The following is a 24,891-nucleotide window of genomic DNA, read 5'->3' on the forward strand; positions in this document are numbered from 1 at the left end:
ATGTCTGACCCATTGGGATCTACAGCTGGACTCTTTGACTTAGGATTCTGGATTAGAGTAATGCTGGAAAAGCACAGCAGTTCAGACAGGAAGGGCTTTTGCCCAAAACGTCGATCTTCCTGCTCCTCCGATGCTGCCTGAACTGCTGTGCTTTTCCAGCACCACTCTAATTCAGAATCTGGTTTCCAGCATCTGCAATCATTGTTTTTACCTGGACTCTTTGACTGTCTACCCAAGACTAAGTTGGAGCTTAATGCAGCACCAGCATTAACCTTTCAGAACCATTGCTTCCTCATCATGTTGATCGTAAAAGATTCCCCAGTGTTTTTACTTCTGATGCGTAAATAATGCTGTGGACAATGTTGCTCTCAATAGCTTGTTACTTAGTAATTTCAAAATGGTGGAGGGCTCTGCTTTCCATGCCTGTAGTTTTGGAGACAGCCTGTTATACGTTTGTGGGAGACTGAAAGCCAACCTCCATGTACCTAGTCCAGCATTATCTGCACTACACTGTCATATCACACATGGTTGATTTTGAAAACGATCGTCCCTTCTCACCCTCCACTGCTGAAAACAGTTACTCTTGCTGGTCTTTCACTTTCACAGACACTGGCAGTCCCTTTTTCTACCTCAAAAAAATTGCTATTCTACATCAGCAAGCCAGGGCATATTGTGTCCTCAGCCAACATCTAGACGCTTGGCAGATTTCCTGGAGAAGCCATTCATTAAGAATCAGGAACATGAAGCATAGCTGCCTGTGCTGCTTCTTCTCCTCGCCCAGCGACTTGGAGACCATTGGCAGTCAAAATGAACTCATTGAATGCAGACTGGACTGATCCTAGGATATTTCTGGCCATCCCTCCAGTCAACAGTGCAGTCACCGTGCTAAGCATAGCAACTATTTAAATTGATTTAGCATCCTGAACACAGACATAGAATCATAGAGATGTACAGCATGGAAACAGACCCTTCGATTCAACTCGTCCATGCCGACTAGATATTACAACCCAATCTAGTCCCACCTGCCAGTACCCAGACCATATCCCTCCAAACCCTTCCTATTCATATACTCATCCAAATGCCTCTTAAATGTTGCAATTGTAGCAGCCTCCACCACTTCCTCTGGCAGCTTATCCCAAACATGCACCACCTTTTGTGTGTAAAAGTTGCCCCTTAGGTCTCTTTTTCCCCTCTCATCCTAAACCTATGCCCTCTAGTTTTGGACTCCCTGACCCCAGGGAAAAGACTTTGCCTATTTATCTTGTCCATGCCCCTCATGATGGCTGAGTGTGAGTTAGTGCAAACCCCTACGGAAGAATTGAAGTTCACATTGTGTAGAGAACGCGAGACTGGCCAGGGAGAATATTGGAATAGTTGAGTCTGGAGCTGACGAACATACGGATCAATGCTTCAGCAGTGGATGAGTCGAGACAGGTTGATATTGCAAAGGTGGAAGAATGCCGTTAATAATATTAAGAGAGAGAAAATTTGGTCGAAAGCTTAGCTTGGGGTTAAGATGTTGATTTTTCCAAACAATTAGCTCCAATCTGAGACAAGGGCCAGAGAGACAAGGCTGTTTTGTCTTCTGGTTCCCACAAATTAAAAAAGTTCTTACTTTAGACTCAAAACTACTTGTGCATCATCCAGTGTAATTCTTTTTGCTCCCAGTGTGGCAGGTAGACCTTTGAGGACATTGGTTAGGCCACTGTTGAAATATTGCGTGCAATTCTGGTCTCCCTCCTATCGGAAGGATGTTGTGAAACTCGAAAGGGTTCAGAAAAGATTTACAAGGGTGTTGCCATGGTTGAAGGATTTGATTTATTTGGAGGGGCTGAATAGGCTGGGGCTATTTCCCTGGAGTGTGGGAGGCTGAGGGGTGACCTTATAGAGGTTTATAAAATCATGAGGGGCATGGATAGGATAAATAGACAAGGTCTCCCCTGGGGTGGGGGTGTCCAGAACTAGAGGGCATAGGTTTATGGTGAGAGGGGAAAGATATAAAAGGGACCTAAGGGGCAACGTTTTCATGCAGAGGGTGGTACATGTATGGAATGAGCCGCCAGAGGAAGTGGTGGAGGCTGGTACAATTGCAGCATTTAAAAGGCATCTGAATCGGTATATGAATAGGAAGGAATGGATATCAAACCTACAGCTCAGTGAGCAAACCAATATCCTAAACCTCAACCTGAGCTACAAACCTTCATAAACCTTGCTAATAGGAAGGGTTTAGAGGGATATGGGCCAAGTGCTGGCAAATGGGACTAGATTAGGTTAGGAAAGCTGGTCGGCATGGACGAGTTGGACGAAGGATCTGTTTCCGTGCTGTACATCTCAATGACTCTATGACTGAAGGGCATTGTTGTGTGAGGTAAGGTTCTGAAAGGATAGATGTCAGATATTGAATTAAGCTCTACCCAGTCTCATGATGTTTCTTTTAGATTTAGATTACATTACAGTGTAGAAACAGGCCCTTCGGCCCAACAAGTCCACACCGACCCGCCGAAGCGAAACCCACCCATACCCCTACATTTACCCCTTACCTAACACTTTAGCATAGCCAATTCACCTGACCCTGCACATCTTTTGGACTGTGGGAGGAAACCGGAGCACCCGGAGGAAACCCACGCAGACACGGGGAGATGTCATGCAGTCTTGGGTGGAGTCGAGGAGTCCAGACGTGTTAACCCTGGCTCCTGATCGTCTAAGTAATTATGTCGCTAGCTGTTGTAAATCCCTATCATGCAATGAACTACATCTTGTTGTTAAGACAATTGCCTCTTCTTGTTAAGATTCACCAGAGACTCTCCCTCTACTGCTGTTAATCAAACAGGCTTTTAAACTCAGTACAGAAAGGAGGATTGGTGGCAGCATGCTACTTTAAGCATTACTTGGTAGTATTTGGTTCCGATATTTATGGCATACATCAGTAAATGTAATATCTCAAGCCATGCTTTTACATAACAAGTAATTCCTAGCTCCATATGAATTGTACAATAATATAACAAAAGATTTGAAATTTCTGATGAGGACTGAAGATGATAACTTTGGTCCTCTCCATGTTTAAATAAAAAAGCAACAAGGTTGAACTTATTCACTGTTTATCTCTCACAGTTAGTGAAAAATATTCACACCTCTAATGGATTAATTTATTTATTAACTCACAAAAAATGGTTCCATCAAAGGATCTGCACAATGTTTTATCTGAAGTCCATTGCATTTGTTTTCTAACATGTTCCCTCAGTGAAAAGAGGTGACTTTTCAGAGGTGAATGCAGCACTGAATAGAAATTGGGCTTTACTTTGTAAAGTTGCTGATTTGTACACAGCAACTTTACAAAGAAATGTTTCTTTTCTAAACATTTGATTCAGAGCCAGAGCCGTTGTAATTTAACTCTTAAGTTGGCAAAACGTCTTTTGAAGATTCCCTGGCTGTTCCTGTAAATTGAGTGGTGGAGTGGATTGTGAGGAGTTGGGGGATGAAGGGATTTCAGTTACCTCTTGTTGTGTGGTGACCAGATCTAGACCCAGTGAAATATTATTCACTACAGTTTGGCATGAGTTCTGTTGCTTTCACTATATAGTTCACTCTACTAGGTTCAATAATCGCCGTTCTCCTGTGAATGAAAATTTGAAGCATTATGTTACTGAAATTTCAATTTCACCTGTCATGCTTTGTGCACTACGCATTGTGCATTTATTTTGAACTTTCTCTCTAATCGGTACTTAAAAGATTTATTGCACTATATGTACTGCATTATACATACGATGTGGAGGTGCCGGTGTTGGACTGAGGTGGACAATGATAGAAGTCACATGACACCAGGTTATAGTCCAACAGGTTTATTTAAAATCATTAGCTTGTGATTTTGAAATACTCGCATTTTTCTTTTTTTAACTAAAATAGATAATTCCAATTTTTTTCAGAATTTTATTCAATTGTTATTCCATACCTTTGCCTGTCCAACCAACCTAGCTGTGTCGCTCTGCAAACCTTTAAACCTCTTTATCACTTATTTTACCAGTTAGTTCTGTCCATAAATTTGGATATAATATGTTCAGCTCCTCGTCTAATCATTAATATTGATTATAATTTAGCTGAGGCCAAGTGCTGAGTATCAAGTTATATCTCATTAATTACAGCTTGCTGAACTGAAACATTGTTATTGAGTTTGAGAGAACAGGGATGTAGTCAAGATCTGTGAGGTTTTATCGATTTTATTAATGCAATGTCTGCCCATCCCGTGATGGTGTTCCACAATGGATTTGTAAAGCCCAGGAATCACAAGCTTGTGATTTTAAGTAAACCTGTTGCACTATAACCTGGTGTCGTGTCACTTCTGGCATTATGCTCTTACACAGAGCACCCCTTTAACTTCAGGAGCTCGAAGTGTTTTATTCTGTTTTCCCAGAAAGCAACAGGACAAAGGAAGGTAATTTGCAACATTGTACCTTGACTGGTTCTTTGAAAGGTCATTTAGATAGTTGCTCTCATCTACTCTACCCTTCATCTCAAAATTCCTTTCTTTTTCAAGGATATGTTCATTTTCCCCTCAAATCTGAACCTGTTTCCACCAGATTTTCAGACTTTCCCCATTGTAACAATTTTGCATTGAAACATTTCTCCCCATCACCCCACTGGTTCGTTTGTTAATCATCACGTTTACTTCTGGTTTTACTAATATGACTATGCTGTAATTGAGACTGAATCCACTGCACAATGGCTGGTTTTAAGGAACTGTTGTAACTGTTGATGATGTAAAATGGCTCTCAAAGAGTAAATTCTTCTTCCAGTGGACACAAAACAGACCCACTATATTGGAGCACATCCAAGAAACACTTAAAAGACTTGACATAGTTGAAGGAGATTTAGGGCAGGAGCCTACACAATAACTCCTTAATAATATGAATGTGGAACCAATCCAGTTCCTGATTTTTGTCAAGAGATTTGTAAAATGGCTGATAGAGGATTTGTTAATATGGTGAACTACAGACCAGGGTATGAGGTAAAATCTGTGATAAAATCCATGAGAAAATAGGGTTTCATTGTTCTTACCCCCTTAGCCAGGAAGCAAACTATGTGAGGCATTCTGCAAAATGATCATTGTGAGCACGAACAATACTTTTTTTAAAAACTGGCCTTTCTACAGTTTTGTTGGACTCAGTTTAAACTAAACAAGTTAATTCATTGTAGCCTGTCACTGCTGTCATGGTGAAATCTAAAGAACCATAGTCCCATAGGTTACAACTGATCCATTATAAAATTTTCTATACTTATCATAAATACACAAATGAATGGGAAGATGGTATTTTATATGAAGCAATGCTGGTTTATATTTCAGAGATGTCAACTGCTTGAAGTGCTCTGAGGGAGTTCCATGCTAAACAGTGCCTAACAGTTGAATCATTTGCTTCTGATGAGGTAAGAATGTGGGTTTCACGTTGAACTATCGGGGAGATGAATACTTCTAGATGCCATGTGACCAGGTGCACAGCCAGGTTTTAAAGGTTACCCCAAGGCCAGGAATCCTGGGAAGTTCTGGCATTGGTCACTACTTCTCAATGTATCACTGTGAGAATTTTGTCACAATCACCTGATGAAGGAGCGTCGCTCCAAAAGCTAGTGTGCTTCCAATTAAACCTGTTGGACTATAACCTGGTGTTGTGTGATTTTTAACTGTGAGAATATAAGCAGGGCAACATAGTGGCATGGTTCATAGTTTATCAGACAGGTTTGGGAAGATTGGGTGTGAAAACTCACTAAAACTCATAGAGAGAAACCTTGTAGGAAACTGAACAAAAATTACACTTAGCCGGGTTTTGGGAAGATTCAGTCCAGTCTTTCCGAGAACATTCTCCTCATTCCAGGAACCAACGTCGGGGGAACCAATTTTCCCCCCCGACGTGGTCGACGATGCCCTCCACCGCATCTCTTCCACTTCCCGCTCCTCTGCCCTTGAGCCCCGCCCCTCCAACCGCCACCAGGACAGAACCCCACTGGTCCTCACCTACCACCCCACCAATCTCCATGTACAGCGCATCATCCGCCGTCATTTCCGCCACCTCCAAACAGACCCCAGCACCAAGGATATATGGAGGATAGTGGGTTAGTGTAGTTTAGGTGGGCTTGGATCGGCGCAACATCGAGGGCCCAAGGGCCTGTACTGCGCTGTATTCTTCTATGTTCTATGTTCTATGACATCTGGAAGAGGTAATAGATGTGTATAGTCTGCAAGATATTACACAATCCATGAGGAGTGACATCTGGAAGAGGTAATAGATGTGTAACTGCTGCAAGACATTTCACAGACTATCAGGAGTGACATCTGGAAGAGGTAGTAGACATGTATTGTCTGCAAGATATTACACAGACAATCAGGCGTGACATCAGTAAGAGGTAAGAGACGTGTATAGTCTGCAAGATATTACACAGTCTCAAATCCATCGAATTCAGCACCGCCTTCCTAACCTGCAATCTTCTTCCCCACCTCTCCCCCCGCACCCCAGTCTCGCCTATCACCCTCACCTTGACCTCTTTCCACCTATCACATTTCTGACGCCCCTCCCCCAAGTCCCTCCTCCCTACCTTATATCTTAGCCTGCTGGACAAACTTTCCTCATTCCTGAAGAAGGGCTTATGCCCGAAACATCGATTCTCCTGTTCCCTGGATGCTGCCTGACCTGCTGCGCTTTTCCAGCAACACATTTTCAGCTCTGATCTCCAGCATCTGCAGACCTCACTTTCTCCTCACCAATTTAGTATACCTTTGTTGCCAACTGTTTATGGCAAGCACATTCTTCCTTATAGGAGACCAGAGTTGCGCACAATATAATTGGTATGGCCTCAGCAATGCCTAAATGCAATGAGACTCTTTGCTTATAATATAACTATTTGGAATAAAAGTTAAAATACCATTTGCCTTCCTCTTTGCTTGCTTTACCTGCATGCTAACTCACTGTGATTCATGTAGAAGGACACTAAGATCTTGTGAATGCAAACATTTCCCAGTTTTTCACTATTCCAAAAATACTCACATTTTTAATTTTTTTTACTAAAATGGAAAATTCCAATTTTTTCAGAATTTTATTCAATTATTATTCCATATCTTTGCCTGTCCAACCATCCTAGCTGTGTCGCTCTGCAAACCTTTACATCCCCTTTATCATTTATTTTCCCAGTTAGTTATGTCCATAAATTTGGACATAATATGTTCAGCTCCTCATTTAATCATTAATATTGATTATAATTGGCTGAGGCCATGTTTTAGATTAGATTACTTACAGTGTGGAAACAGGCCCTTCGGCCCAACACGTCCACACCGACCCTCCAAAGAGCTAACCACCCAGGCCCATTCCCCTACATTTACCCCTTCACCTAACACTATGGGCAATTTGGCATGGCCAATTCATCTAACCTGCATGTTTTTGGACTGTGGGAGGAAACCGGAGCACCCAGAGGAAACCCATGCAGGCACGGGGAGAATGTGCAAACTCCACACAGACAGTTACCCGAGGCGGGAATTGAACCTGGGTCTCTGGCGCTGTGAGGCAGCAGTGCTAACCACTGTGCCACTGCTGAGTATCAAGTTATATCTTATTAATTATAGCTTACCAAACTGAAATATTGTTATTGGGTTTGAGAGAGCAGGGATGGAGTCAAAACCTGTGAGGTTTTATTGATTTTATTAATGCAATGTTTGCCCATCACTAATTCCCTTGGGAATTTGGTGTTAGGTTTTCGAGTGATGGTGTCCTCACAATGAGTTTGGAAAGCCCAGGAATTTAACCTCGCAGTAATGTAGCCATAATGGAGTAAGTTCAATTCATGATGCTGTGTGACCTGGACAAGATGGCATTCCAAGTCACGGGCCAGTTAAGAGCAATTATCAGAGGACGATTGGATCCTCCTCCATAATGATGTCCAACAGCTTTGATCATGTTTTAACTTAAATGTTTTCAATGATGGTAAGCTCAAACCATCATCTATAGCCTACTGGCCATGCTTAATTGAACAGCAAGTACATCATCTGACCTTTCAATCCATTGCATTTATGCTATCTCTCTGTAAGATGAACTTGGCCTTCTTCATGATGCTGTACTTTTTCTCTTCACGTAATTATCCAATTCCCCTTTTCAAAGCCATGGTTGAATCAGTCTCCAGCAAACTCCCAGTCAGTGCATTTCAGATCTAACTGCTTGATGCGAAGAAAAATATATCCTCATCTCGACTTTTCTCATTTTAAATTTGTGTCCTCTGGTTCAAACCGATCACTAATGGAAACATGTTCTTCGTGTCCATTCTGCTCAGCCTCTTCATGATGTTGACATCTTTGACCCATGTCGACCTTCACTTCTCTAAGTCGAGCAGCCCCAAATTCTCCATAAAACTGAAGTCCTTTACATCTGGAACCATTCTTGTCAATCTGTTATGCATTGCCTTTATATCAATTGCCTTTATATCCTTCCTAAAGTGTAGTGCCGAATATTTGATGCAGTTCATGCTGATTTACTGCTTTGTAAAGCTTTACCACACCTTGGCTGATTTACTTCATTTATAAAACTCAAAGTTCTGTATGCCTTTAAACCACTTTCACAACTGCTCATCCACATTGAGCTGCCAGCATGTCCTTTTGTTCCTACACCCCCTTTAAAATGGTATCCTCTATTATTTACTTACATAATTGTTATTGAAGTAAATAAAATGTCTTTCTAATTTGGATTTCAGATAAGATGAAGCCATAGCCAAGTGAGAGGACAACGGGACAAAGTCAGTGCCTCATCCAACTTAAAACACTTCTGTAGCTTTGTTGCCATGGAGACTGTGGTTATTGTAGCTATTGGGGTCCTTGCGACTATCTTTCTAGCCTCCTTTGTGGCTCTTGTCGTTGTCTGCAGACACCGTTATTGCCAGCCCAGCAACCTGTTACACCCATTTGACTCAAAGTAAGTGCCATGAAGGCTTGAGGCCTAGCCCCTTGTGGAAATGGTTCCGTTCATTTTCATGTTGATATTGTTCACCGGCAGTAATCATTAGAAGTACTTCTTGAAGCCGTTAATTCACAATAAGGGGATAACTCAAAGGGATTTTCTCAATTTAATACGTTACTTTAATTACTGTAATGTACACTGGGATAATCCTAGCTCCATAAGTGAAAGTTGCTATGTTTACCTACATAGTACTGACTACATTTAAACATGTTCATTGGATTAGAAGCATTTTGGGATATTCCCTAAGAATGCCAAATATAAATGCAAACATTTTTCTGGCATGGGAAGCCATCAGTTCATCAACACTCAGTTTGATGGCAACTTAGAATGAGCAACAAATGCTGTGTCCTATAATATGGAGAATAAAGAGAGAGAAATATATAACAACAAGCGACTAAAAATCTGACGTGGAAGCATGCCTTAAGAGTGCCTTAAAGGAGAGAAAAGCAGAAAGCTTTACGGACAGTTGGATAAGTACATCAATAGGAAAGGTTTGGAGGGATATGCGCCAAATGCATGCAAGTGGGACTGGTTGGGAACATGGTTGGCGTGGATTAGTTGGACCAAAGGATCTGTTTCCATGTTGTGTGACTCTCTGACTCTAAGTCAACCAATACCATTCACTGTTGAACAATCCAATCAGCCCTACTTCTCTGCTTGATAGCTTTAGTCCTGAAAATCTATTTCCTTCAAGTGCTAATCAATTTTCTTTTGAAATCATTGATAGTTCCTGCTTACACTATCCTGTTGAGTAATGAATTCCAGATTATTACCACTCACTGGATATTAAAGTTCATCCTCACATTCCCCCTGTTGCTAATTCTGAAAACTGTGTATCATTTTACTTGTCTAGCTGATGGAAAGAGTGTTTTTAATGCCTGCTTTATCTAAACATAACATAAACTTGTACACCTCCAGCAAATCTCCCCAAATCTCCTTTGCTGTATGGATAATAACTCCAGTCTTTCCAACCTATTCTTGTAACTAAAACTCCCATTCTGATAAATCACCATTGTACCTTTTGGGCCGAAGGGCCTGTTTCCACACTGTAAGTAATCTAATCTAATCTAATCTAATCTTTTCAAGAAATTTTACATCTTCCGAGATTGTGGTGACCAGAACCCGATGCAACTAATCAGAGCTTCACAAAGGTTCAGCATAACATCCTCACTTTTACATTCAATGTGTTTATTCCTGAAGTCCAGGATCCCATATATCCTTCACTAACTGCTTTCTGAATATGTGAAGAGTTGATGCACATCCCTCTGGTCCTGCACACTTTTTAGAATTGTACCATTAATTCCCTTCTGCCAAAATGTGACACCTCTGATTTTTCAGTATTGAACTCCACCTGCTATTTGTATGTCCATTCTGCCAGCCCATTTTATGTGTGTCCTGTTACAGACTATTTCATCCTCATTGTTTGCCACTCCTCCAAGTTTTGTATGGTTGTCAAAATTTTAAATCTTATTCCATATTTCTAGATCATTGACATTAGATTAGATTAGATTAGATTACTCACAGTGTGGAAACAGGCCCTTCGGCCCAACAAGTCCACACCGCCCCGCCGAAGCGCAACCCACCCATACCCCAACCCCTACATTTACCCCTAACCTAACACTACGGGCAATTTAGCATAGCCAATTCACCTGACCTGCACATCTTTTGGATTGTGGGAGGAAACCGGAGCACCCGGAGGAAACCCACGCAGACACGGGGAGAACGTGCAAACTCCACACAGTCAGTCGCCTGAGGCGGGAATTGAACCCGGATCTCTGGCGCTGTGAGGCAGCAGTGCTAACCACTGTGCCACCGTGCCGCCCACCGTGTGGCACAAATTTCAATGATCCTTGCGTGGACTCATAGGAAACATTATCCTCCAGTCCAAGAAACAACAGACTTTCACAACTCAGTTTTGCATCCATAAATGATTTCTTATTCAACTACCAATTGAATATTTACCCTGCTACTCCATAAGCCTCAAATTCATTGACCAGTCTCTTAGGTGATACGTTGTCAAAAGTCTTCTTAAAATTCATATAGACATCTAATGCATTACTTTCATCAAACTTCTCCATTACTTCATCAAAGCAAGTCAGATATACTCTATCCTCCATAAATCTGTTTTGCCTCTCCTTACTTAACACAGCTCTTTCCAAATTCCCATTGATTTTTTCCTTGATTATGGATCTCAAAACTTTAGATTAAGGACATTCTCCTGAAAGCATTTCAGAACTTCCTCCATCTTCCTCAAACTTTATTGTAGCATGTATTTCACTTGTTATTTGGATAATGAAAATGCTAAAATATCTGATCTCTAATTCATGTAAATCTTTGGGATTCTCCTGCAAATTCATTCCTTTGTTTTATTCTCACATGATTTAGCACCCAATAGAATTCCCAAATGGTGTGATCTTATCTTTTTTTACATTTACCTGTGACCAACTGGACTCTGTCCTTGCATTCTCAAAGACATTCACTCTTTTCAACACCACAATGTCAGCCCTAATCAGGACAGCCAGTCCATCTTCCTTTTATCCTTCTCTATCTTTTCTGAGCATTTTATATCCTTGAATATTAAACTCACAGTCTTAACCATTTTTAAGCCTTGGTTCTGTTATTGTCATGACATTGATGCGAGATAGAAGTCACCACACAACAGTTAGCAGATCACAACTCTGTAGCAGATTCGGGACTACCAATAACTGCACCTCATTTGTTTTTATCTGCACCAAGCCAAAGATCCAACATGAGTCAAAGCATTTATTGTGCACCTCAGGGAGTTTGAGCATTCAATTGGTCAAGAATTTCTAATAAGTTGTAATAGTCTGTCTCTAAACATTTCAGCAAAAGTGTGGGCTGTATCCTAAAAAAGAAACATTTGATATGTCTGTGGGTGAAGAGACTATTTCCCAAGCTCCTTTGTACCACACCTCACAGCTTAATGTCAGTGAGCTAGGTTTAACTTAGTTCTGTTTGTTTAAAGATCTTGGTTTTCACTGGAGACAAACAATGAATTATGAATCTTGAATTAAATAATTCACCGGCCAGCTCCCTGAGGGGAGAGTGCTCTCTTGAAAATTCTCAAAGGTGACTGAAATTCTAAAAACAGGGATCCAGACAAACAAAGACCAAAGGAGACCCGGTGCATTAAAAAGTCTGGGACATGTCAAGGTAGAACAAATTACATTCATGGTAATGGCTGACATAACCACTGTTGCTGAAGAGAGTGTCTTTCACAAATTTTCACTATTTTAACATTTGGTGATGGGCTCCCTCTGCTGGATCTTTCAAAGAAGAAAACATTGAGAAGAATATGTTCCTGATATTTTTGTGGAGAATTACATAAAAAGGATTTTTTCTAGGATATCCTGAAGCTATTCTTTCTCCCCTTCATCCTGATTGAGTTTTCTCAGTCACATTTGAGAATTTTCAATTCCTGGTTTCAAGTGTATTTGTCGTTATTTTCACTTAATATGCACACTATAACCTTTGACCTGTAACATGTCTATTTGGCTGAGCTGGGATGTGTCACATGTCTGAGGCATTGAGTTGAGGTTCTACACCAGGCGGGAAGGTTATTAATCTAGGATGACCTTCTAATACCATGCAGTAAGATCAGACATACTTTCATGTCAGTAAACATTAACAGGTTTTATTAAGCATAATTATATCCACTGGGGCTCCATTAGCTCAGTTGGCTGGGAAGCTTTGCAACCCAGAGTGATGCCGACAATGAGAGTTCATATCCTGCATCAGCTGAGGTTACCATGTAGGATTCTCTCTTTCAATCTCTCCCCTTGCCTCAAGTGTGGTGACCCTCAGGTTAAACCACCACCAGTTATCTCTGTCTGATGACAGAGTAACATAGTCTGTTAAGACTATGGCAGCTTTGCCTTTTATACAAGGCATGTTAAAGAGACTGTTTCTGGAATCCTGCAGACTCGGGCTCAGATCTGGCATCACTGGTTATGTGCATGATCAGTAACTATTCTTAAAGTAAGTGTAAGTAATTATTCTAGAATTATTCTTAACGTAAGTAATTAATCATTTTACTCCACATCTCTCCTCTCGGTGTGGACTTGTTGGGCCGAAGGGCCTGTTTCCACACTGTAATCTAATCTAATCTGTAAGTAATTATTCTAGAATTATTCTTAACGTAAGTAATTAATCATTTTACTCCACATCTCTCCTCAAATTCTTTCACAGCTACCCTCTTTAACCACCAACATTCAATTATGATATACTACCTCTTCCTCTGCATTCTCCCCTCTCACAAGGCACTTTTGGCTGAGCTAAGAATTTCCATTAATGTTCTCAGTCCCTGGGGTAGTCTTTGGATGTTTGGGCTTCCTCATTGTGTTGGAAACCAACCACAGTGGTGGAGTGAGCTGGCAGCCTCCTTGGGATCGATAGTTCCTGGGCTGTGAAGGCTAATCAGGGAAAACCTAATTGAAGTGCCTTTATTCATCAGTTCATTGTAAATAGGAGTTGGGATGTCATGTGGCAATACTTTGGCCACTTTTGGAAAATTGCATTCAATTCTAGTCTCTCTGCTATACGAAAGATGTTGTTAAACTTGAAAGAGTGCAGAAATGATTTACAAGGATGTTGCCAAGGTTGGAGGGTTTGAGTTACAGGTAAAGGCTGAATAGGCTGGGGCTATTTTCCCTGGAGTATTGGAGGCTGAAGGGTTACTGTATAGAAGTTTATTAAATCATGAGGGGCATGGATAAGGTGAATTGCCAAAATCTTTTTCCCAGGGTAGGGGAGTCTAAAATTAGAAGGCATAGGTTTAAGGTCAGAGGGGAAATATTTAAAAGAGGCTGAAGGTGCTGGTGCATATATGGAATGAGCTGCTAGAGGAAGTGGTGGAGGCTGGTACAATTACAACATTTCAAAGGCAGAGGCTACTTTACCAGGAAGAGTTTAGAGGGATATGGGCCAAGTGCTAATAAATGGGACTAGATTAATTTAGGATATCCTGGTTGGCATGGACGAGTTGGACCGAAGGGTCTGTCTCCATGCTGTACATCTCTATGACTCTAAGTGGTGACCAGCCAGCAGTCAAACTATCACAACTCCTTAAAGAGGAAGATGACAAACTGAAATTCTCTCTTTCACATCCATCCTCTAGAGGAGGCTAATGGCTTTGAGATATTATCCTGGACTATTCATCCAGAGACCCAGGAAATGTTCTAGGGAGCTGGTTTTGAATCCCACTATGGCAGATGGTGGAATTTGAATTCAGCAAAAAAAAAGTGGAATTATTCTCTTACCTCCAGACTGCTCTCATTTCACAGAATTATCCCAGACTTAGCATTTTTTAAAATCAGTCACTAGATGCCATGTTGCTGTCTAGGCCAGCATTTATTGCCCTACCAAAGTTGCGCATCATCAGTGCTGCACTGTTTAATAAAGAATAATGTTGTTTGGGGATGACCTAAAAAGTATCAGTAATCTCTCTTATTTACAGAGATAGACAACCTGTATCTGACCTCGGCTCTGTTATGTATTATAGTTGGTGTGTGTTATGTTGGGACAGTGTCATGTGCGCACTTGATGAGTCATCAGCCACGTTCAAGGGCTTGTTCAGACCGGTATTGAGTTTTTACAGAGTGCACGGCTACAGAATAAAACTGCTCTGTTGGGATTGCAACCAATGATGAGCTTGTGTGTTTTTTAAACTCTGACTGGGCCCTCGTAACTGCCTGGTACAGAATAAATTCTTCTTGTGATTCTTCCTGTACCTTGAAGTTTGATTGAAGATGATTGGTAAAATTGATACAGGTAATTGGAATGGCAAATGAAACATTGGCCTTTATTTTGAAGGGAATGAAGTAAAATAATAGGAAACTGCATGTAGACTGTAGTCCACCCTCATAAAAATGAGAAATGCCAGAATTGGGGCTGTGTCCGACATGGAACACTTTCTTCACAACAGAGAAGCTCTGCCTTGGCAAACATCAGCTCATCTGCCTGTGCAGGTGATCATTAAAGGTCTCAGAAAATTCCAAAAACTGTCTTGAGGGAAAAGATGTCACTCTCCAATAATAGCATAAGGATTGTGAATAATTCAAAGGACTCCAATCTTAGTCATTAAATCACAGCTTTAGTGGTATGCAACCATCGCAATGGAAAATGAGCCCCAGATCAGTACCGATACCAAAGTATTGGAAAGATTCAACTACGTCCAAATGCTTCCTTAACATTCACAATTTCCATTTCAACTGGAGATCGTTAGAGCAGCCAAGGCTCCGAGCCCCTGTCAATCTCTCCTTTGTTAAGCCAATGGAGCTAACGCTAGTCATAGATCATTTTTAGGTTGTAAAGAATAATTTTAGAATAGACAGAGGATTATTACTTGGTCTACCCAAGGTCTATCATCTCAGGTCCAAGACATCTCTGCAGGAGTTCCTCAGGGTCATGTCCTCGTCCCATATGTCTTCAGCTGCTTTAACAATGACTTTCCCCCCATCCTAAGATCAGACATGGGGTTGTGTGCTAATAAGTTCTTATTGTGATTCTTCCTGTATCTCGAAGTTTGATTGAAGATGATTGGTAAAATTGATACAGGTAATTGGAAAGGCAAATGAAACATTGGTCTTTATTTTGAAGGGAATGGAGTATAATAAGAGGGAACTGCGTGTAAACTGTAGTCCACCCTCATAAGAGTCTTTGGCACCATTTAAAATTGTTCCACACAGATATTATGACCATTCCTTGAGCAAGCTTTCCCAATTTATTATGGTTTCAAATGGGATATCCTAAATTGTCAAGATCCCAGGTGGGAAGGGATGAACTGACCCCCATCTTTTATTTTTTGTGCCCCTTCCTTAGTTGATGGCAACAGGGTTAGTTTAATAAGGACCTCTTCCCTTTCTCCTAGATTGAAAGAATTTATGTTTTAAAAGGAGAAAGTGAGGACTGCGGATGCTGGAGATCAGAGTTGAGAATGTGGTGCTGGAAAAGCACAGCCAGTCAGGCAGCATCTGAGGAGCAGGAGAATCAATGTTTCGGGCATAAGCCCTTCATTAGGAACCTTCATGTTGAAGGGCTTATGCCCATAATATTGATTTTCCTGCACCTTGGATGCTGCCTGACCAGCTGTGCTTTGCCCGCATCCCACTCTCAACCATGTTTTAAAAAGAATCAATTTAACCATGCTTTCTTGAGCTAACAAAAGAATGAGTTTATTAATGACTAATGAGGAGTGATAACAGAACACATGCAGACAGATTAGACCGTGAGACATGAGTCTAAAACAAGGATAAAAGTTAGAAAAGACATAGGGTTCAATCTCTGAGCTTTGTGAAAAATAAAGGATTGGACATGACAGAATTATACAAGTACAACCAGTAGCAGCTCCAACAACTCTCAAGAGGTTCAATATCATCGAGGACAAAGCAGCTTACTCCATCTCACACCTTCACTGCCTCCATTGTCAATGCAAAGTGGCAGCAGTGTGTACCACCGACACGATGGAGTGCGACAGCTCATCAAGTAACTTTCAAAAATCATCCAAAATTGTGACTTCCACTACTTTGGACAGGACCCAAGTGGGGTTGTGAGCTGAAATTGTGGGGTTGTGAATTTTGACAGAACAATGGCCGACCCTCCTCTTCTTCCTCTCATTGGTCTTCCCCTCCCCCTGTCCCTACCTTTCAATGAAGGGTCACAGCAATTTCTGAGCTGCAAAATGTGGACACGGTGGAAAATGTTTGGGAACCGCCAGCTGAGAAGGAGAAGAGCAGCAGATGCATTGGAGCACCATCAGCTTCCCTCCAAATCACACACGATCCTGACTTAGGGATATATCCCTGTTTCTTCGCTGTTACTGAGTCAAAGTCCTAGAACTCCCTCTCTAAGAGCACTGTAGGTGTACCTTCAGGCACGGACTTGAGCAGTTCAAGAAAGCAGCCCAGTGTCTTCACTGAGTTAATTAGGGATGGGAAATAAATGCTGGCCCAGTTAGTGTTGTCCACCATCTTTGATTAAATAGATTAAGCATTTGTGTTACTCATTGTGTGTTTTCCAAGCTTCGGATTTACCCAGTTGCTTTATTTCCCTTGCAGGCCTACAGTAGATCTCATTGGTGCGATGGAAACCCAGAGTGAGCCCTCAGAATTGGAACTGGATGATGTAGTTATCACAAACCCACACATTGAGGCGATCCTGGAAAATGAAGACTGGATAGAGGATGCTTCGTATGTACAGCATGCCTTTAATTACTGATTTGCCAACAGTCCTGAACAAATGCTAATCAAATCTTCCTTATGATCTCAGGATTATGAACATGAAATGATTAGCATTCCCCACTAAGCTAAACCTTTGGTATGCAGACAGCATGTGCTCACCTGCTTTCACTTGCCCTCAGGCAACCTGCAAAGACTTGGCTGATACTTCAGTGCAATATTGAGAGATGACATTTCAGACTGAGGCTTGCACTGCCTTCCCAGGTGAATGCCAAAGCTCCTCAGTCGCCATTTCAAAGAAATCTCACCAATTTCTCAACAAATTCCTCAAACAATTCAACTGGGGAGGAAAGCAAAACAGCCCATTATCTCAGTGCTATTTGTGGGAACTTGCTGTGCACCAGTTGGCTGCCACCTCTCTGACATTAGAACAGGGACTACGCTGCAAAAGCTCAGAATTGGCTGTACAATGTTTTGACATGTCCCAAGATGGTGAAAGATGCCAAAAATACTGCAGCTGTTTCGGGTCTCCCTGTGGTAGGAAGGATATTTTCAAGCTGGAGAGGGTTCATAAAAGATTTACCAATAAGTTGCTGGGAATAGAAGGTTTGAGTTATAGGGAGAAGCTGGGATTTTTTTCACTGGAGGTTGGGGGGTGACCTTTTTTAAAATCATGACGGGTATGGATAAGGTGTCTTTTCTCGTATGGTGGGAGGTTTCAAGATTAAGGGGCATATTTTTAAGGTGAGAGGAGAAAGACTTAAAAATTATATGAGGGGCAACATTTTTACACAGAGTGGTTCATGTGACAGGTAAAGTGGTATAATTACAACATTTAAAAGACATTTGGATAAGTATATGAATAGGAAATGTTTGGAGGGATATGGGCCAAGCATTGGCAGGTAAGACTAGTTTAATTTGGGATTATGGACTGGTTGGACTGAAGGGTCTGTATGACTCTATGATCCTAAATGCAATTTCTTCCTTTCTTCAGTCACTAGCAGCTGAATGAGAATGACTCAGTGGCAAATCTTTGTTTGATTTTCTTTCTTCCATCTCAAATCCTATCAGGAAATGTCTAGGATCGGATTGAGCAGTTGTGTGGTAAAGATTAAGAATAAGTCTGGGCTGAGGGAGCGTTAGAAATACAGTGACATAAGGCTTGATTTTCTAGTCAGAATTATTTGAATGCGAACAGAAACTTTTTTAAAATAGACAAGTTGGTGTTAAAATATTGATCAGAAAATTGAAATCACTATGCATTGAAGTTTTGTCAACTTTCATAAGACATTATTTGTTGAATGACAAGATTTTGCGATTGATTTCTTTCTAAAATGATGAAGCAAATTGGAGTTCATCCTTTAACTGCATTTTATCTGGTAGCCACACGGGGGCAGTAGAGTAACAGTATCGTGACTGGATTAAGAATCCAGAAGCTCAGGCAACCATTGCTGATTATCATAAAACCCCATCTGGTTCACTCATGCCTTTGAGGGAAGGAAATCTGCCATCTTTGCATGGCCGACATGTCTCCAAACTCACAATAATATTTGCTTATATTAACTTTTATTTGCTCTGTGAATTAGCCCAGTATGCTACTCATTTATATCAAATCATGATGTAGTAAATAAAGAATGAAGGCAGCCAGATCACAAGGTGTTGAGCTAGCCACTGGAAACGACCAACAGCAAACATAGCCCAAATCAACTCTGCAGAGACTTTCGTATGATCTTTTGTGCCAAAATTAGGAGAGCTGTTCCACAGTCTAGTCACTGCCTGATGTAGGCGAAAGTGAGGACTGCAGATGCTGGAGATCAGAGTCGGGTGTGTGGTGCTGGAAAGCACAGCAGGTCAGGCAGCATCCAAGCAGCAGAAGAAGTGAGGTTTTGGGTAAAAGCCCTTCATCAGGAAAGGGCTTTTGTCTGAAATGTCGAAGCTCCTGCTTCTCGGATGCTGCCTGACCTGCTGTGTCCGACCTTTTCCAGCACCACACCACTTGATGTAGTCATATTCACGGAATCATATATTCCGTGATATCTCTATCTTTGTGTATTTTATTGTGTCTTCACTGTTGCTGGGTCAGATTCCTTGAACTTCCTTCCAATATTGCTGATGGACAATGAAAACTGACCTAGTCAGTGACATGCACATTCCGTGAGTAAATCAAAAGGAGTCTTTTTGTTTCTCTTGCTTCCAGCTTGATCCCATTGCTTTTCAACTGCACCACAAAATGGTGCAGTTGAAAAGCACCATTAGGTAAAGGGGTAAATGTAGGGGTATGGGTGGGTTACGCTTCGGCGGGTCGGTGTGGACTTGTTGGGCCGAAGGGCCTGTTTCCACACTGTAAGTAATCTAATCTAAAAAAAAATGGGGTAGAAGAGTAATCCAAATTACAAATTCCTTGTTTCTGATGAATGCATTTGTACAAACATGGAGATCAGGAAACCTTTTGAAAAGAAACATTTCTCCAAGGTGTAAAGAAAATTGAAAGAAAGGCACATAATACTGGGATTAGGACTTCAATCAATTCTATGAAGATGCTTTGTGTTTCAGTAAAGAGTGTCAAAGTGTGGGCATCACCTCTGGCTGTTTTTGTATTTGACTGTGTTTTCCATGTGAATATGTGAACTAACATGTTCCTGTGGGTGTTGAAACCTTCATCTGTGCCTTCGTTACTTCCTGAATCAACAATTCTGATGCACTCCAGCTGACCTTCCAGATTCTACCATTTGCAAACTTGAGCTCATCCAAAACTCTGTTGCACATGTCATAACTCACGGCAAGACTCGATTCTCTAATGCTCCTCTGCTCAGCGATCTACACTGAGTCCAGGTTTTAACTTAAAAACACTGATCCTTGTTTTCATATTGGTTCCTGTCCTTTCCCTTCCCTCTTGGTAATCATCTTGAGCCCCACAGTCTTCTGGGATATCTTTGCGCCTCTAATTCTGGCCTCTTAAGTATTCCCAAGGAAACTTTCTCCACCCTTAGCAACGGTGCTTTCAGATGGTTCAACCTGGAACTCTGGAATTGCCTCTCAGCCTCACTATTTCACTTCCCTCTTTAAGGCACTGTATATTAGACCAAGCTTTTGATCATTGGATCTTATTACCCCATGTGGCTCCGTGTCGTAATTCTCCTGTGAAGCACCTTGGGATGTTTCATTCCTAGAAAGGTGCAATATAAGTATAAACTGTTGTTATTGAACTTGCTTTACTCTAATAGACTCTTCTATTTTCCAGGGGGTTGGTGTCTCACTGCATAGAGATTCTTAAGGTAAGAAATATAGCACTTTTATTAGAGACTGAAGGCTGGATGTGTTTTTGCAGAGGTGGACTGGCTTTGGACATCTTTATAAACGGGAGCTGAATCTGATTCTAGGATTCAACTGACAGTTCTTTTTCGGGTGTGGTATAAGGGCACCGTGCACTCCTGCTATGGTCAGTTCCATTGCAGAGATAGACATCTCATACCCATCTTCATACTGCCTGGAAGATTTTCATGGAACCTAGCTTCTCAAAGGCTTGTGATTCATGACCCCTCAAAGGAGTTGTGAACCCATACTCTGAATTCATGAAACCTCTGAAAGTAAGTTTAAAAAGTACCACCTATATCCCTTTCATGCCCTCATGCTCTCTCCATGCCTTCATGGTCCTTCCATGCCCCCATGTTCCCTCCATATACAGTTGTCCAGTGTGCACTATGCACAGAACCTGCAAGTCGCATAATAACAAAGGAAATCTTTGAAATGTTTGTGATATCTGGCCATCTGTTTGTTGATGCAGTTTCCAGATAGCCTCAATATGAATGCTTGGTTGAACTCCAAGATGCACTCATAGATTAGCATGGTGGGGATATGTTTAGATAGATGGTGGGGGTGTCACTAATGAATTATCAGAGCGGAGATATGTTTACATAGCTTTAGGGAAGATTTAGCTTTGATTGACTGACATTTTTATAGTAGATTAAGAAGTGTGAAATATGATAAAGCATTTGTTCTTGATGTTGTAAAAGATAAGTGTAGATTTTTTTTAAAGTGGATTTCTGAATGGATGTTCTTTTCATGAGTATTATTAAACTTGCCATTGTTTATTATTTAGCTTGTATCATACTCCTTCTGTGCATACTATACAGTGGATATGGAAAGGGCATGGTGATGGGATGGGGGCATGCAAAGTTGGTGGAGGGGTGAGGCTATTTGAAAGGTGAACTCTATAGGACCTAACAACCTTTATTATGACTGGGTCCTTTCTTCACAACTTAATTTTAGAGACCGTGACATTAATAATTATTAATTACATGATAAGTATTTATCCTCAGTGCATCTAACAATATGTGCAACCAAACAAATCTAGTAGATACACGACAAGATTGGACAGAACAATCCAGGCCAGATATAATTTTTACACTTGCTTCGCATTTACACCTACCAAAACACATCTTGTATATGAACTCACTCACGTGGTGGGAATATGAGTTTGAATGTTTCAGAGGAACCAGAAAGTCAACAACTTGGTGAAATTTTCATTTGCTGAAACTAATTCCCCCACATAGAGTTAACATGGTGTCCATTATGATCAGATGGAGGATCCGATGGTGAGAATGGGTGAATTTGGCAAACGCTTGGTACAGGATGGAAGGTTGATGTAACAAATGCCAAATAGTGCATTTTATTAGGAATGTGACATTGGAATTAAGTTTTGTTTTGTTGTTTGAAGATTTAAAAAGAACCAATCGTCACAGTTGTTGATGCTTCTCTGCTTCTATTTTACAGATATGTCATACTCTGACAGAGAAACTTGTTGCCATGACGATGGGATCAGGTGCAAAGATCAAATCACCAGCGAGGCTCAGTGACATAATCGTAGTGGCAAAGCGGATTAGTCCGAGGTGAGATGGACCTGTCTCAGGATAGCGGCTCACTTGTCACTTAGTTGTTGATATTAATAAAGAGGATGAATCTGCAAAGCCGAACTTCTCACAGTGGCTGACATAAAGGCCACTGCCATAGATGATATACTAGATGGTGGAAATTGGTTTTTCACAATAGGTTAGAAACTGATTGTCATTTCTTTGTGTCTCCCCAGTGGACCTAGAGAAAAGTACAGGGAACTGCAGCCTCAGATCAACATGAGACCTCCTGAAGCACAGAATCTTCATGGGGAGATTGTAGTATTGGCATAATATCATTAGACTAATAACCGAGATGGGGGCTAATGCTGTACGAACATTAGTTCAAATCCTACCATGACAACTGATGGAATTTAAATTGAATTAATAGATCGAGAACTGAAAATTATCCTCAGTAACAGTTGCCATGAGCACATTGTTACAAAAACCCATCTGGTTCAATAATGAAAGAAATCTGCTATTCTTAATGTTTTCTGGCCTCGCTGTGACTTCAGATCCAGCGTAATATAGCTCATCCTTAACTTCTTTAGCAAACCACTCAGTTCAAGGGCAATTAGGGATGGATAGCAAATTATGTTCAGGGAAAATGTAAAGAAAATTCAGTAAATCATGAAAATCCTAGGGCTATAGAAAGAACTTCTCAGTCTCCATTTCATCACTTCCCATTGCGCCTCTGTCAAGTCTCCCTGCTCTCCTTATCTTCACCTTTCTGCTGAAAATTGCCTGATGTCTGTACATCACTTCATGACACTGATAATTTGCATCAATTCACTTCACTTTGCACCAATGCTTATTTATTAATTCATCGTGTACTGGAAAATCCTGACGGCTGTAAGTTAAAGAGGGAACATGCAAGAGAAAGAGTCAAGATGCATTATACTTACCTCATAATTATTTTGAAATTCTTTTGCTTTTCTTCAATGTGTTGTGCTGACGAGTTTGATATAAATTCAGTTTGGTAAATGCAGTGGGATGACACAGGCAAGAACACTAATCTCAGTGGAGTTGCTGCTATTTGGAGTCTAGTCACAGGATTGAAATCAAGTGCTTGATTGTTGTAGAGACGAACACATCTACCATTACTGGAAGTGTATAATAACATTGTCAATAGTAAAATGTATCTTCACCAGAGTGCTATGATACATGAGACAGTACAATAATGAATCAAGTTGAGAAGTTAAGGGCTTTGTCATTGAACTTAACCACTGTGCCACCGTGGAGTCTAGTCACAGGATTGAAATCAAGTGCTTGATTGTTGTAGAGACGAACACATGCTGTTGGATTTTCTTCCTAAAAATGTCACATCTACCACTACTGGAAGAGTATAATAACATTGTCAATAGTAAAATGTATCTTCACCAGAGTGCTATGATACATGAGACAGTACAATAATGAATCAAGTTGAGAAGTTAAGGGCTTTGTCATTGAACTTAAGGGTATCTAAAAGATTATGAGGAATTTTGAGACTGTTTCCATTGATTATTGAAATGATACAAAGGGAATGCTAACTTAAGTTCATCAAAATGATTTGCTCATGTATCCCAATGTTCTAATTATGCTGTTTAAATATTATCGCATTTAGTCATTGCTTTCTGAAAGGGGAGAAGTCAGCAAGTCCTATCTCCAGCTTGGTGGAGTGTACAATAATGTATTATGTTGTTTCTCTTCTCTCTGTTACAAGGGTGGATGATGTTGTGAGGTCAATGTATCCTCCACTGGATCCTAAGCTCCTGGATGCCAGGTATGCAGTTTATATTGCTTCTAAGATGTTGATACCTGTATAACAATAGACTGAAACAGGTGTGGCACTCATCTTTGAGTGGCATTTGATGAACGAGTGGAATAACTACATTTGGATATGAGCACGGTTCCCTGCATAATTCGAGCATAAGCTGATTTTACTATTGCATGAGACTGTTTAATTCTGGCACATCTTAATTTAGACAGAGCTTCTGACATGTGCACAGTTGACTGGAAAGAGAAATGAGATCATCTGGTTGGTGTTATTGCTGAAGACTCTTGGCATGGTGTGCTTACAGCCATTCAGTCCATTTATGCACTCTGGCTCTGTACGAGACCAATTCAGCTACTCCCACTGTCTCACACTTTGCCGTTAGCCCCTTAATTTTCTTTTATCCTTCAGGAGCTTATCCAACTAATTTTTGAAAGCCACAATTAAGTCTACATCCACCACTGCAACAAATACGTGCAATCCAAACCCGAACCACACATTTCAACTCCTGCTCCCTTTAGTTATTTTCTCAATCATTTTAAATCCTCGTCCTCTTGTTCTCTGTCAAAATGAATAATTATTGTCCATCTACTCTGTCCAAACCCGTTCGTGATTTGGAACCCCTCTATCAAATCTCCTCTTCCTCATGTCTCCTATGAAGAGAAGTCCTACCTTCTCCAATCTACTCATGCAGTTAAAGTCCCCTATTCCTGACACCAGTCTCTTGAATTTTGACTGAACCAATTCCATTGCCACCTCGACCTTTCAAAAGTGTGGTGTCTAGAAATGAATGTGATCCCTCAGTTGAGGCTTAACTAGTTCTTTATAAAGGTTTAATATAATTTGAGTTCTGAGGAACGGTCACTTGACCCAAATATTAACTGGCAGATTTTTCTCCACAGATACTGCCAGATCTGCGAAGCTTTTCCAGCCATTTCTGTTTTTGTTTCTGATTGCAGTTCTTTCAGTTTTTATTTATTATAATTTCCCTGCTTCCATACTCAATGATTTTACTCATGAAGCCCTGGATCCTGGATGCCATTTAATCATTTTTCTAACCCGTCTTGCCA

At 40.9% G+C, this 24,891-nt stretch overlaps 1 protein-coding gene across 4 annotated transcripts in view; it reads left to right on the forward strand.

The window, feature by feature from the left end:
- The window catches only part of tmem98 (transmembrane protein 98), a 56,818-nt gene that overhangs the window by 22,729 nt on the left and 9,198 nt on the right, over nt 1–24,891 (forward strand). For 2 of the 4 annotated variants that reach the window (XM_043675271.1, XM_043675272.1), the window contains exons 2-7: nt 5,339–5,418; nt 8,722–8,939; nt 17,060–17,191; nt 20,421–20,454; nt 21,953–22,068; nt 23,771–23,830. In XM_043675271.1, the coding sequence (XP_043531206.1) occupies nt 8,809–8,939; nt 17,060–17,191; nt 20,421–20,454; nt 21,953–22,068; nt 23,771–23,830 (473 nt within the window). In that variant the 5' untranslated portion in view covers nt 5,339–5,418; nt 8,722–8,808. The remainder of the gene's footprint in view (nt 1–5,338; nt 5,419–8,721; nt 8,940–17,059; nt 17,192–20,420; nt 20,455–21,952; nt 22,069–23,770; nt 23,831–24,891) is intronic. The other 2 variants (XM_043675274.1, XM_043675273.1) reach the window with 2 other exon arrangements.

The sequence above is a fragment of the Chiloscyllium plagiosum genome, chromosome 33 (genome assembly GCF_004010195.1).
Source record: "Chiloscyllium plagiosum isolate BGI_BamShark_2017 chromosome 33, ASM401019v2, whole genome shotgun sequence".
Taxonomy (NCBI): Eukaryota; Metazoa; Chordata; class Chondrichthyes; order Orectolobiformes; family Hemiscylliidae; genus Chiloscyllium; species Chiloscyllium plagiosum.